General features: G+C 36.9%; 1 protein-coding gene across 5 annotated transcripts in view; it reads right to left on the bottom strand.

The window, feature by feature from the left end:
• Positions 1-8542: 8542 nt before the first annotated feature.
• CNTN5 (contactin 5) overlaps positions 8543-15432 on the bottom strand; it is a 643809-nt gene continuing 636919 nt past the window's right edge. For all 5 annotated transcript variants that reach the window (XM_057399803.1, XM_057399799.1, XM_057399798.1 and 2 more), the window contains 4 exons: positions 14467-14653; positions 13846-13958; positions 12298-12466; positions 8543-10835 (listed from right to left, as the gene is read on the bottom strand). In XM_057399803.1, the coding sequence (XP_057255786.1) occupies positions 10732-10835; positions 12298-12466; positions 13846-13958; positions 14467-14653 (573 nt within the window). In that variant the 3' untranslated portion in view covers positions 8543-10731. The remainder of the gene's footprint in view (positions 10836-12297; positions 12467-13845; positions 13959-14466; positions 14654-15432) is intronic.

Here is a 15432-nt window from a genome sequence, read left to right on the forward strand (position 1 = left end):
AAAGAAGCCGTGAGCATTTTAGAATCTATTCTGTAACTTCACTTTGGAAAACTCAAACCTGAGACATGCCAAATTATACAGAAAACTGCTTAGAATACTTTTGGAAAGCCTGAAGTGAAATGGTCTTGTTTTGTGCAGTGGAAAATTAAATTTCTTAAAGTGTTGGAGGTTAAGAATTTTTATTGCTTGCTTTGATTATATTCTTTTTTTTCAGTTTGTTGAGTTTTATACATACCTTAATGAGCATCAGACGGTCAGCTTTATGTGATGTTGCAATACAGTTTGTTTATTAATATATATTGACTTTTTCCTTTAAGGTAACTATTTCACTGGTGGATTCTTTCACTCTCCAGGTATAATTATTTTTTCCTCCTCTGCTTCTGCTGAGTTCTTTACAAGCATTCAAGTAAAAACATACCATTTAGAGGAATAGGTAAAATTGTAGAATCAATTTTAATCTTAAACCTGCCCCACAGTTTTTGTAGCCTCAGCTCTTTAAAATGTTTTAACATTTCAAATGTAATGAATGCTTTTGTGCATATACAGAGAGTTTTTTGTTTGGTTTTGTTTGGTTTTTTGTTTGTTTGGTTTCTTTGGTTGGTTGGTTGGGTTTTTATTCAGTGGCAGCTTTTCACGGTTTTGGACACTTTTATGAATGTAAACTAAATAAGGAGTAGTGTAACACATCTCCCTTTTGTATATCTGCATCATGTAAACAAGAATATAATTAGGTTATACATGGGCCATTCTGAGATATTCTAATTGGGCAATCAGAGAAACTGCTGTTCAAGCAACACATCTGAAGCTATTTCCCAGGGTTGTGATGGAGGTATAAACCTTCAAAGATATTATAAATTATGAAAATTGAACCCTTCAAAACAGGTTTAGTAGACAAAAACCTTTGAAACCCACCTCCACAGTATGCTTTAAGATAGAGTGGACAATTTATACCCAGAGCAGGTGATGCAAGGCTATGCAGGGGCTATACAGTTAAGGTGGAAGTTGCTGCTCCTCAGCAGTTGCTCAGGTTAGTGCTGTTACTGAGGTGTCGTGGTTTAAACCCAGTCAGGCAACTCGTTCACTCACTCCCCCCCTTCTTGCCCTCCCCCTACTCCTGGAGGGATGGAGAGGAGAATCGAAAAGAATGCAACTTCCATGGGTTGAGATAAGAACAGTTTAGTAACTAAGGTATAACACAAATCACTACTGCTACCACCAATAATAACAATGATAAAGGAAATAACAAGGGAAGAGAATACAACATCTCAAACCACCAGCCGACCGATAACTCGCCCCCAGCCCGACCAAGCACTGACCGATACCTCCTCCAACCCTGCAGTCCCAGCCCTTCTGGGTTGGGTAACTCTCAGTTACCTTCTGGGCATGACGTGCTGTGGTACGGAATACCTCTTTGGTCAGTTTGGGTCAGGTGTCCTGTCTCTGCTTCCTCCCGGCTTCCCCTCCTCTCTGTCAGAGCATGAGGCTCACAAAGTCCTTGGCCAAACCAAAACATCAGTGTTATCAGCTCTGTTCCCAGGCCAAAAGTCAAAACACAGTGCTGCACCAGCTACCAAGAACGAGAAAAATGACTGCTACTGCTGAACCCAGGACATGAGGGTAGGAATAAAGGTCAGGGTTTTGTTTTCAGTCAGTTCAGTTACTGGTTGGTGAAGAAGTCTTTACCTTTCAGGCATGGAAGAGGCCATGAACACAGGGAGCCTTTTATTGGCATCTTCTTCCTATGATCAACAGTTTTGTGTGAGATGTAATGGCAAAGAGGGCAGGAGAGCTGGCAGGCAGGATCTCACAGGAATCTTGTGTGTCTTCTATTATATTTAATAATGCAAGGATGGACAAAAAACATTTCAAATTCACCAGATAGGAAATTTTTTAAGTTAATTCCTTCTTTGGTTGAATTTTTTTTTTTTTTCTGGCCCTTCTGCATCTATGCTAGCTTGAGAGGGTATTTCTCTCCCTTCTGATTTTCAATGTACCTCTCTGTAAGCTGTGCCTCATTTAAATTTATAGGGTAAGTAGAATATATGAGTTGCTTGTTTTCCCTAGTCAGTTAATTCAAGATTTCTGTCTTAACTTTAAGAATTTAAATAGAATTTATTTTTGGCTCAACTCTCTTGGGCTTAAGTGAACCCATACAGATGCAAGATGGAAGAAACACCCAAATGCAGCATTATTGACCCAGTCTGAGATGATGATGCAAGACCCTGCAGTCCAGGAGGAGCGTTGCCCAAAGTTCAGTCATTCTGACAAGCACAGCAGCTTTCTGCAAAGCTCCCTCCCCCCAGTTTATTTTTCTGGCTGAATGGGATTTTTATGTTGTATTGGACAAGCTAATACGCTAAAAATATGGAACAATACACTAAAGCACAGTCCTAATTGGAATGGAAGCTAAGGAACTACAAAGAGTAGCTGAATCACTCGTTTTTCAAGTGTAGATACTCTGTGCTCTAATGGTATTAGCGTTTCAAGTTACCTTTCTTGTATTCAAATATCCTCCATTTTTTTAATCTAGGGGATCATCTGATGTATTTAATTTCTGGATGTCGCTGCAGCCCAGTTAATTGAAGTATACCATGCCTCTAAAAACTTCCAGAGTAGAGCATAGATACTCCAAAGTGACTAGGTTGCTTAATTGTTACTCAGCAACAGCTTTACTGAGGCTGGTTTATCTCAGCTATCATGCTTGAAGCATCTGGGACCACTAAAAAGGAATCATATTTTTTTTAAATGGAATAAGCCAAACATACATTTTATGTGAAAACACCCACAACAGTTTGAAAAATATAATTCATTTTCTTATAAACAGAAATGCAGAAGTTTAAAATGAAAATATCAGTCATCATAGCTAAAAAGATGTCTTCCTATTTAAGTAAGCTGCAAGCCCAATGCAAAGCACACCAAGGCTTGTATCAATTCTTAAAAAGTGCTAGTGAGAGCTGAATGCCAAATAGCTTCCCAGGAGGCATGTTATGCTAATCACTATGGCAATCAGTTATTTATCATTCTTGCAGACATGTATTTTCCATTTACGCTAACAGGGTGGTTGATTGGATTTTGTTCATTAAATGGGCAGAGTAAAAACTGGTCTTATAAACTGCTGTTCAAGTTAATTAGTGAGTATGAGTGTACTCAGAAGCAGAAAACTAAGTTTTCAAATTATAACCTACATCAATCAGGCATCTTTTCTACATTATACCAAAATAATTCCACTTAGTGTATTCAGCATAAAAGGGAAAGTAAAAATGCTGCATTTTCATTTCCCCTGTTCTCTGATGGTCTGGCAGTAAATGTGATGTAGTTACTCATAAAAGAGAAAGAACAGATACTTGCTTCTGCTCTGCTGTCTTACCTAAAACTCTTCTAGGCTCTGTCTTTCTTAAGAAACAGTGCAAGGATAGGGAGATCCTTAGTAGGATTTTGTGTTCATTCGTCTACAGTCTTTAGTTAATTATTAGCAGGTAACAGAGATGGCCTGCAAGCACTACCCTGAGGTTACAAGCTAATCAGTAATAATAAAACAGTAATGATTTAAAGGAAATGACTGGTGTAAATGCTATGCTTAGATTCTGGAGATCCAGTTTCAGCTCCTATATTTTATGTCCTTGTGGGAAGGATGGTTTCATTTGGTACATTCACAAGTTTCCCATGCACACTTCTGAGTTTCCCTTTGTAAAACTGAGGCAGAAGTGTTTTTTATTCTGTCTACTGCAAATAATTTAAAGATCCAGCTGGGGGGTCCACAGATCTCAAATACCTCTCTTCTTTCTAACTTGTATCCCATGTCTCAGAGTAGATTTGACTGCTGTGGCCTTCGGAATAGGGGTATTCTGTATTCTGAAATGGCATCTTTTCAATATTGGAGCTTTCTGTGTGAACAGTTATGTATTCATTGGACAGATAAACTGGGATATTTAATTTTTCATGTAAAGCACTTGGGTTCCACTGTTTCCAAACAGAAAGATAAGAGGTTTGGGAGTCAGTCTTTCACAGACCTTTGTAAAGCTTTGTCTATTGCATAGGGAAAAATAACAGGAAAGCAAGTTGGGGTGTGATAGCTTCCTACCCCATTGTCCACTTGTGTTCAAACTGAGAAGTCTTAGTCCTTTTAGCCTTTCCCCAGGGCGGCAGAGGTTGTAGATGATAACCTTGATTATTTTAACTGTCTTTCTCCTATGTCCTTTTGAGCTATGGAGACCTCAAGTGCAACACAGTACCAGTACTGTGACAAACCCAAAGTTCTGTCACGTAACTGTTGTTTCCTCTTGTTCTTATTAACCTTCCTGATGGGACCCAACTTTTACATTCTAGCAGCTGCTATGTGGTGATATGATGAGCCAGGAGTTTCTGACTGCCTTTGAGATTATTCTAAATCCCCTTTCCGGAGTTTCACCTGTCAGTTCCACATTCTCCATGAAGTTAGTATGGTTTAGATTTACTTCACCTGACTTTTATTGGCATTCAAACATACCCATTGCCTTTTTCCTCCCTCACTCTGTTTTGTGCAGTTCTGTTGGAGTGCTCTAATATAATCTGCCATTTAATTCCCTGAAAGTGCTTAATATCATCATAATTTTGAGATTTAGGTGTCCAAAGGAGGTATAAGGTGTCCAGACACCTCTCATCTTACTTCTGAGCTCTGTAAACTTGGCAAAGTCAACCACAAAACAGACAGAAAGCTTGTTGCTCCCTTTTCCTGGCTGGCATTCCTCCTCTATATAACCTTGCCAAGAGCCTTGTGAAAAGTTGTGGCAATACAGATCCTATTTTACTGAAATTTAAGAAATTATGGTGGGGGTGCAGGGGAACAGACTTCCCAACCCAATATCATCTGTATGGAGAGGGTTATGTGAGTCAATGTAATTTTTGGGTTTGGTTTGTTTACTGGTCTATACAAGAAGACCTTCTGGCTTTGGGGGCTTTCCCTGCTCCATATTCTTCTCTCCCTTTTTAGCTGTTTACAGTGTCTTAACAGTTTTACTCTGTGACTAGACGTAAGAAAGTGTTCAGCAGCAATTTAAGAATAGGAATGCCTCACCACCTCGCTGTTGTTCATGAAGGTAAATTTTTTCTTAGTGGAGGAAAGAGTTGTGGGAATAGCTCTGCCTTGAGCAGAGCATGTTTGCCAATATGCTGTCACACCATGGTTTAATGCACTGCAGATCTCTTGTGCTGAAGGACTTTCAGTATCGTAGCTCTTAGTAAATCAGAAACTTCCATGGAATGTGTAGGTCGAATAAAAAATGATCCAAAAGGAAAGACTGTCATTCTGCAGAGGAAACTTGCAGAGATCCAGCAGTATTCAAGCCATTAATGATCTAGAAATCTGATGTGGGGTTTGTTTCCTTTTTTGCCACTGCAAGCCTGTTTCTCATGCTGCAATAATACATTCAGCCAGCAACTTCGCAGCTTTATCTTATGCATTTAATGGCCAAAGCTTTTGTGAAGAGCATTAAAGACTGATATTTTCCCTTATGGTTACTCTGGTTACTCAAATCCTTTTTTTTTAGTGAGAAATCTGTAGTGATAAAATTCCTTTCACTTCCCATTGAAAAGTGTGGGATTAGCTTCTATTTCCCTGAGAATGCCAGAAAGTGTAGACAGATAGCAACCTAACACAGTAGATTTTCAGATAGTAGTTTTTAGGGTAATCTTGTGCAATCATTCCCAGATTCAGAAAAATGCTTCCTCTGCTTTATGTCTGAAAGGGAAAAGTCTTATCCTTTCTGACAGCTTGTTGGAAAGCAAACAGTGCTCGGGCAAGAGGCTGGGTGAACTCCAGGTCATCCTTATGGGGAACTGTGCCCAAGGATTTCCCCTTCTTTTTGTCTCTCCTCTCCTGCACTCCCTATACACATGTACACTTCGGCACTTTGTCACAGGATAGGGCAGGGGGAAGAAGAGGCTGCCCACAGACTGTAGGACAGGGTGAAGTGCTACTTTTTCATCTCTGTAATGGGGCAGGAGAGACATTCTGTACTGCGTTCAGTACTGCAGGTGATTTGTATTTTCCTAATATGACTTAATGTAAATGTAATATAAGCAGAGAACATCAACAATTTGCTTTAGTCTTCTCCATGTTAGAAAAGAACTAATACCAGACATATGCATTACCTTTACTGATCATCTGACAGCCTATGCAATACCATCCGGTGGTCACAGCAGAGTGGGAATTCAGTGTTTTCACATAAATCACATGTGAAACTTGTAATTTGAACAAAAATACATATAAAATATCATCACCTAGAATAACTCCCACCGAAATAATGATGTATTTGGGTGTATATGTTACTCAAAAAAAAGAGATTGAGTTATACAAAACTAAGGAACTGACTTAAGGCTTCTGCTCTAAGTCAGCCACTACACATGGTGAAGTTTTTAAAGAATATCAGGGACATAATGTTTTAATATCCTGTCTTACAAAGTCCTTTTTGTAGAAAATAAGAGATGGTGTCATTATGAAATGGAAATGCTTTCTTAGCCAGGCATCAGAGCAGTGCAGCTTAGAGTAAAATTGTACTTGCTGAAGCTTTGACCCAGATATGCTTCAAATACTCTCAGTATCTTTTTATTCACATGTTCTGTTGTTGAAAGGAAATCGATACATTTTCCCCATCTTATTTTCTGAATGAAATAAAAATATGCTGAATACCTTTATTTGTGATTAACATGTATAGAGCCTGCCTTTGCTATTCATCTTGAGAACTCTATCTTTCAGGAAGACTCTCATGTTTTTATTCTATATTTTTTAAAATGAAAAGAAAAAACATACCAAAAAGGAGGATATTTTTCACTAGCCAGACATATATATTTCATGATAATAAAAGATGAGCCAAGAGTATCACAGATTTCTTTATCAGTTTCTTCTGATGACCAAGTAGGTTTTTATACAAGCTGGGGTGCTTAGTTAGAAGTCTGACAACAGAAAAGGAGCTCTTGAAGGAAGAATAGCTGTACATCTAAACATCTGTGCCAGTGTGCTTAAGCAGTATAATGTAATAATGTGCAAATTTTCATATATCTGATATTTCCAGTATATTTCAATATGCACACTTCTCCATGTCAGCAAAACCAGGTCATTACAGTTTTCTGTGACATTCAGAACTAATTTAATGCAAGTCCTGATATAATATGCTACGTAGGCCATATTCATTTTGTAATTGAACTCTCAGTTCAAATGATGATGTGCCAATTTATTTTTATTTTCAAAATGGGCTTTTTGACTTCCTAATGTGTTGCAAAGTCATTCACCCCCATAAATATGCATTTTATAAAGAAGTGACTGGGGATTATTAAAATCACAAATAAAATAAACAAAAAATATTTGTTATAATTGGCTCATCCATTATTATACTTTTTCACCACAATTTGATGTGTATTTTTGAAAGCTTTTTTGTTGTGATTTGTCACACAAAGTATTTCAAATGTAAGACAAAGCAACTCAGCATTTTAACTGAATATGAAATGGCTAGACCATGCTTATGTACCTGCACAGCCATGGGGTATTGGTAACACTTGAAAGAATGTCATAGACACCAGAGAGTTCCCAGGAACTATGTATTACATCAGTACATAGAGGATTGCCCTCAGTGGCTTCTTTGTAAAGCAGCTCTTTTTAATGATTTTGTTGTTGTTTTTTTCCTTCAGCGCAGAGACCTTTTTTCTCAGAAGCCGATTTGCAGACTTATTTTGCATTTTTTGTTAGGCAGAGTTTCATGTTGAGAGCTCCAGCCTTCTTGCACCTTCCTCTTATTTAATTATAAGAATAATATCAACACAGGGAAACCAGTGCATATGTGAAATTAGCAGGACGCCAAAAATTATGTAATTTTAATGGCTCCATTGTCCACATTCACTGTGCAGATACATGATTTTCTTGAAAGTTTTGTTATTGCTTCTGGAATCCAGAATATTTGTGTCACCCTGTCCTCTATGAATATAATTCAGGAGCTGACAGGAGATAAGATAAAAGTCAATAAAAAGAGAATTATTTATTAAAAAGATCTAATGTTACAAGAACAGTACACAGGAACTATTATATTACTGTGTCTTCCACATTGTATATACCATTATATATAGCATATATACAGATTGTATACAATATATCTAACATTTTTTTTATGGGCCATGACACTATGTTTTTTTTTAGTCTACGAAACAAAGTTTCTTTCTAATTATTTTTTTCCAAACAGATCTTGTGGAATTATACAAAAATACAGTCTCCTCAGTGACGCTAGACTGCACTATTACAATCTTTTACATGAAGAAGGAAAGAGCTTTCCTTTGCAACTAAAAAAAGGGTATGTCATGATAAAGAATCTTCTTCTACAAAGTAACAAATAGGTAATACATAGATACTTAAACATTTAAAACATGTTTATTAATATATTTAAGATGCAAAATACAGATTCTGTTGATGTTGAATATAAAACATACCCCTTTTTTGTCCCTGTAATACAACTACATTATCTGATGGTATGTTCAATATTTCTATCTGTATCCTGATACTAGAGAACGAGATAGATATGTCTAGATGCAGCTCTATCTCATCAGACTTTTGTTCTCCATATAAAGCGTAGCCATTTATTGTATTCAGAAAGCTGTTAAATCAAAATGCCACCATCAGTGACTAACATTTTTGAATACTCTGAAATAAACTGCATTGGCAAGCAACTGTATAAAAAATAGAGGAAATTATGCTTAACTAATTTATAAAATAGCCATTTTGATTTTTGGTTCATCACTTTATTCTTGTTTATTTTAACGTTTTGAAAAATCATGGTTTGCTGATGCAAGTTCTTTGCACAGTAGCAGTGCTGCTACTTTACAAGTGACAGCAGGTGGGTATTTTCTATGAGTTTGCTCAAGGTACATTCCACCTTCCTTTCTTTGATCTCAAAGGCTTTTCCAGAAGCAGAGATGCAGAAGGTCCCCTTTTGTCTCTATCTATAGTCTTTGCTCAGCTATTTGTCCTGCCTTTGTTTTCCTAGCAATGTGGTGATTAAGTAAGTTTAAAACCTATTTTTTTTAGAAAATTATTTAAAATATTAGTGGGTAATAAAGATTTGAGTTGAACCATCTCTGAAAAATTTTACTGATAAAATACTCAAAAGAAAAAAGATCAGTCAGCTTTTTACCTACCAAGCACTCAATCTGAGTTGTGCCTTCTTAACTACTATTTTAAAGCTGCTAAGAAAGGGCACAGTTAGAGAATTTTAGACCCAGAACCCATCAACCCAAATAGATTTGCTTCAAAACTTTTGGAGGGATGGACAGCCGGTAGAACTATGCCGTTAGGACATGCTTGTTGAACAATTTTGACTTGCTTTTTCCAAGCAAGGGAATGTTCATCCTAGGCATGATCTCTAGATACATGGTGGTAAAACACCCTCCCTCATAACACTGTGCACACCACCATAGCTGTACAAACTCACATGCCACATATCCTGGGGATTATTTTGATTCAGGTGCCAGTATGTGAAAAGGTCTTCCAATGTAGAAAAATTGTCCATGTCGTCTACCAAGTGAAAAATTGGTACAGCAAAAAGTGGGGATTAAAACTGACAGCGCAAAGTCACTACAAGAGTAATATCTAGTGAGCTACAGAAATAGAGCCAATTAGCTAAATAACTGGAATGATGCCCAGTAGCACTTAGCCAAGTATTTTTTTCGAACACAGCATTCTCCAATATATATCCTACTTGAGTCTGTATATATGTGAATGATTACATTTCAAACAATGTTAATATTCTCTCCATAATATGCTTTCATACATACTTCAACTTGATTATCAAATACATAAAGCACAGAATGTTACTAAAAATGGACCCAGAGGAAAACAAAAAGTTACAACTGAGAAGCGGTTGGAAAAAGTAGGTTTATCTCCTTGCATTGCTTTATTTGTGTTCTTAGCAGCCTAATGTTTAAATTCCCAGTGTTTTCATTGTCATATGCATTATGAATTTTTATTGGCTATTGAAAATAAATATTTGATTCATTTAACATCAAATCATATGGGATTTGATAAAAACCAGACTGTTTCTGTTTAATCATTTTCCATTTATCTTGCAATAAAATAAATGGCTTTTCTGCTCCATTTTGTTACTTTCTGGGTGTGCTGTCTAGTATTTTTTGAGATTCTTTTTATTAATTAAATACATAACCATACACAATTTTTATTAAATAGATAATCAACAAATTCTTTCTACTTTTGCAGTGGTCTGTGTATCTAAACTATTATTTTTCTCTAATCAGTAGGAACTACCAGCCATAGGTGATGCAAGAAAAGTATTTGATAAAGCTGTATCAAACTGTGTTCTATGTTTTAAAAAGTTTTTTTTTCCAAACCAAACAGATGTACTGTACTAGACACCACTAATGATACATGACTGGGGTCACCAAAATAGAGCGTATTAAAAAAGTAAAGTACCTTTGACAGAAATTATCTTTGCTTACAAAAGTTTATTACATACAATCTGCATATTTTTGGGCCAAGAAGTGTCCCCTCCCCAGAGGACTTTTACAAATAAAGAAGAGAAAAAAACCTGATGAATTATTGACCGTGTCTCCAACGCTCCTCTAAGTGCACCACAGGCTTTTCTATGGGTCTTTAAGCATTAGCTTGGGTTTCCAGTTACTCCACAGACATAAAACTCCATCCCTTGGTGTCATCAAGGTAAAGCAAAAAAATAACAACAACAACAAAATCTGCAGTCTTCACCATGAAGCTGAAGGAACCATCAATGCCAAAATCAGTGTTACCGAGGATGAGGAAGTAGACAACACATGTAAGGTGGATTGAGCACTTGTTACTTTCCCTCCTAAAATTAAAAGTGAAGGAACAATGAATAGGACGTTCCAAAATGGTATGTGATTTTATGCCTTAATCCTCAAAAAGTATTAGACTGCATAAGATGCCCTGAGTCACAAACACAAATCTTCCTGGAACAAAGAATCAAAGCTAGCCCTTGATCTTGATGTTTATCCAGAGGAAAATGTGGTCTTTTGCTCAGCCCAGTGATGTTATTAGATCATAACAGTCCTTTAAAAAGCCATGCTAATGGTAATTGTGCTATGGGCTGGTGCTGGCAACAGATTGCAGGGAAGGGAACCAGACTAGGTTTCTTTGGACAACAGTTGTTCCAAGTGGAAGTGATCTGTTCTGTGTAATCTAATCAAAAATACCAGGTTAGAGGGAATGAAAGGTTTTGCGTCCTAGAATTATGGCTCAAAAGATATATGAAACCATGAAACTCCATATTCCATGGAGGAAGGATTGGTGCCTTCTGCATTCTGATGATAGCCCTGCATCTAGTTTGTGACTAGAGTAGAGCTGAAATTTAGGTGAAGATTGAAGTTTCAGGCTCACACTTTTTGGATAGTTGTCCTTAAGGACTCCTAAAAAGCAATGTTTGGTAGAATTTTAAAGTGTTAGCAGAAAGTTAGAATTAAGATGCTTCGCTATGTTTAGGCAAAAGACAGTGTTATTTTCTGGTTCTTGCCACTAGTCCTTCCATCCCTTTCTTACCTGTGTAATACTGATACTTTAAATTCTTTCAGTATATTGCAGTAACTGAGGAAATAGAAGCTAGACATCATAATTAACATCATAATAATACCTTAATAATTTAACAAAATAATATCTACTCAATTGAGTCAGTGGAACCTATAGAGAAATTCAGCTTATTCTAAAGCAGGCTAACTAAATGCATGCCATTTTAGCTGTGTTAAATAGTACACCTCTGGCCTCTGACTAGTGGTCCAGAATGATATGTGTATCCTTTAAGTCTCACATAGTATCTGCCAGTTCTGTGCAAATGTTTGGGATACCATAGGGTGTCCTGATGTGCCTCTGTCCAACTATTTAAATTCAGAAGATCAGCTGAATTGTTGTCTAGGCTCCACTGTTGGTCTGTATGGATTACATCTCAGCTGACTATAATGCTATTTGAGACACCTAGTACATGTGCAGACATCTACAGCTCTGTTTGGTTTGTAGATGTTATCCTAGAAAGAGAGAAGTTTCCTGTAAATCCTCTGCTTTGTTTATCAGCCCCACATGAATGCCTCAGATGCTCTTGAGCATTTGAAATGGCACTAGATGCTTTTGTTTCAGCATAGAGCTGAAGACTGATTAATGATTTCATCTAATAGCTAGAGAATTGTGAGAATGTTTTTTGATTTTTGGGTGGTTGTTAGTTTTTCTTTTTTTCAGGTAGAGAATAATAGAATTAATGAGCATTGCTATAATCACCACTCCTCCTAATATAAGTGTAGCCTTACCTGCAAGAGATGGAACTCTGATCTGGGGACTTGCAGTCCCATCTCCTCCTTCACTGACAGCACAGACCTCAATGATGTAGACACCAACATCGGGAAGAAGCACCACTGCAGAGGTTTTCTGTGTTTCTATAACTTGACTGTTGCTCTGGCCTTCTTGCCTAAATAATACCTATGTCAATAAAGTAGATGGTTATAATGGTCTTTTGAGTTATATCCCAGACATTTTGTGTAGATAGCGCAGTCAGTGAAATGTGAACTGTTTCATGATTTCATTAAAGTTTTCTTGACAACAGCCATGTGCTGTTCTTCCCTCTCCCCAATGATTTCAAAACATTAATAGCAAAGTATATTATCAATTAATGAATGTGAAAGGACATTGATTATGACCCAGACCAAAGATACAGCATTTGCCCTCTCCAACATTAGGTGTTTCACATGGTTTTCTAAAATATTTCTTCAAAATGCATTTGGGGTTCTGATTCAAATTCTTATCCCCAAGCTCAAGTAGGTATTTGTGGTTTTGGCTTAAGAATCCAACTTTAAATGTAAAGAAAATGCCAGAAATAATGTCCTTACTGTGTTTACCTCGGCTAAATTAGCTGAGATTAGCTCAGATCTGTCCCTGCATCTCCTGTGAAACTCAGTGCAAGCTTATAGCACATGGGAGGAAAGCAGGTGAGTATATGCCTGTCTTTTTGGTTCTGTGTAAGTTTCTGTTCCCAGGCAATACTGAAAAGGTCAGAGGGGTGTAAAAAATCCAAAGCAGTCAACTTTTCAGAATCTTAACTATTCATAACTTTTTCAGAATTTCAACTATTCTGATAAAGGTTAGAGCAGCTTCTGGTTTATGTGAACTATTTTACACTTTCTTGTTGATACTTTCTGATGTATCAGAGGGAATGTCAAACTGTAGTCTATAGAAAGGATTGTATATATGCTTCAACTTCTCACCCCCCAAAAAAATTCAAAATCATTCTGCTGTGATTTAAAAGATGAAAGTGAATTTCGTTGTTTATTATTATTTGATATTTAAGAGCTAATCTGGATTTTACTCTTTAAAACTTCAAAACTTTAAATGCCAGATGTTACCATCCAAATTGTTGAACACCACCAACATGATCACAAAACAAATTGAATTATTTGTGTTTCTGCTCTATAAAAATATTAATTTTAATGTCATTTTAATATGCCTTATTCTTTCGCATTTCTCTAAATCCTACTGCAAACACAGTTAAATTGAAGTGTTAGTAGGAATTTCATTGCAGGCTGGTCTTATTAATAGCCACTTCTGAGTCAGATATGATGATCTGACCCTTTCAGATAGAGTTTACTCAGTTTATAATCACTAGTTGAAAATCACAACACAGAAAATGTTGGGACAATTTGCTCTTTTCAGTTTTATTTATTGCTTTTCATGGTGAAAACTGATTGCAGACAGTCTGTATAACCTACTTGATTTACAGAGAGAAACAAGAAAGAGGTAAAAAGCCAACAAGGAAGAGGAATTTTTGGAAGAGAGAAAGGTGAGCAAGGGAGGGAAGCACTGACCTTATATCCCTTTACATCAGATTCATTAGCTAGAGATTTGACTGGCTCCCACCCAAGAGAAACATGAGAGCCTTCCTGTATCCACATAACATTGCCTGGTGCTTGGCTGGGAGCTGAGAAGAAAAAAATAGCACGTACATAAATACATTTTATAGGTAATTTCTTGAAAATCAAAATAAACTACCTATTAATGTAACATATATGTAACATATAATGTAATCTTTCATTATGTTTACAACTGGTTGTGTTAGGAAGGTCCCAGCTCTAGCAAGAATACTTAATGATTTTTTTTTTGGTATCATAATTGTCATTTAATAGATTGTGGTGTATCTACTCTGCCCATCCCATAACCTCTGTGGAGCTTATGAACTTGAACTCTTTGCCCTTCCGTCTTTATGAAAAATGCCTTGTTTTCTATGAATATAAACTTTTTTATGAATGCAAAGTCATTTGAATTTATGTCTAAATATCAAAGCAAAGCCATGAATCATTCCTGATTATTATTCACTCTTACTAAAGAAAAAAAAACAACTTATATAGACCCTTATTAAAGGAAAACTTAAGAGGGCAGAGGTTGATCCCTGACTTCTCCCTTTGAGCAAAGGTACTGAGATCACTTACGGGACTTCTTGGTTGCTGCCTGCACAGCAGTGCTAGGTGGTCCATACCCTGCAGCATTGTACGCCCTCACTGTTAGATGATATAATGTGTTTCCTTCTAATCCTGTCAGTAGAATGGATGACTCATTTCCCTCAGTTTTGACCTTTTCTGCTGCTTCTTCCTGCTCCATGTCCTTCCAGTAACCAACCTGCCAACAAGGAACCAAATGAAGGGTTAATATAGGCACCTGGGAAGGGCCAGATGCTTGTACTTGTCCTGTGGAGAGTCATTTTGCCATTTATGATTTTTGTCTGATCATAAGGCCCTTTTTAAACCTGTGGGATTTGCAGCCTAACCTCAGAGCCAAGCAAAGCTTACATCTCCAAAATGGCAAGACTCAGAATATCACAGTATTACCTGAAGCTCATTGAATTGCTGTGCACTGGCACGAGAACATCTAAGTAAAGTCAGAAAAGATGAACATTTCAGAGAATTCATGGAAAGCTCAACCTCTGCTATGTCAGCAGAATATCTATGTTTACCCTGGAAAGCTGTGACCACACCAGTTAAGAAATGTTGTGAGCAATATTCCTTTCCTGGTCTTTTTGCAACTGAGAGCCATGAGATTTCCTATCAGCGTAATGAATAGGAAGTGACAGAACACCAAAGGGAATCTTTCATTCATCTGAAAAATCTTATATGAAGAAAAAAGAAGGAAGTGGATTCAGTTTTAGTTCTTAAATAGAAACAGGTTTCAAAACTTGTGTTTCAAAACACAATTTTGATATTTTTATGCCCTTCCTTTTCAGGCATAAACCCCCTATAAATGATCTTTGGTGGTTCTTAGTCCATATTTCTGATACCTGCACTCATAATCTCAAAGAGGGTATAGACCTGAGCTAGGAATTTGACTAGTCTCTTTCCTCAGGGACCAGGTATTTGCAGGGCATAACTGGAAAAAAGCAGTGCTGTATCTTTTTAATGTAT

The sequence above is a fragment of the Pezoporus wallicus genome, unplaced genomic scaffold (assembly GCF_028554395.1).
Source record: "Pezoporus wallicus isolate ANWC-B61680 ecotype Strahan unplaced genomic scaffold, APGP_CSIRO_Pwel_v1 scaffold_6446, whole genome shotgun sequence".
NCBI lineage: Eukaryota > Metazoa > Chordata > Aves > Psittaciformes > Psittacidae > Pezoporus > Pezoporus wallicus.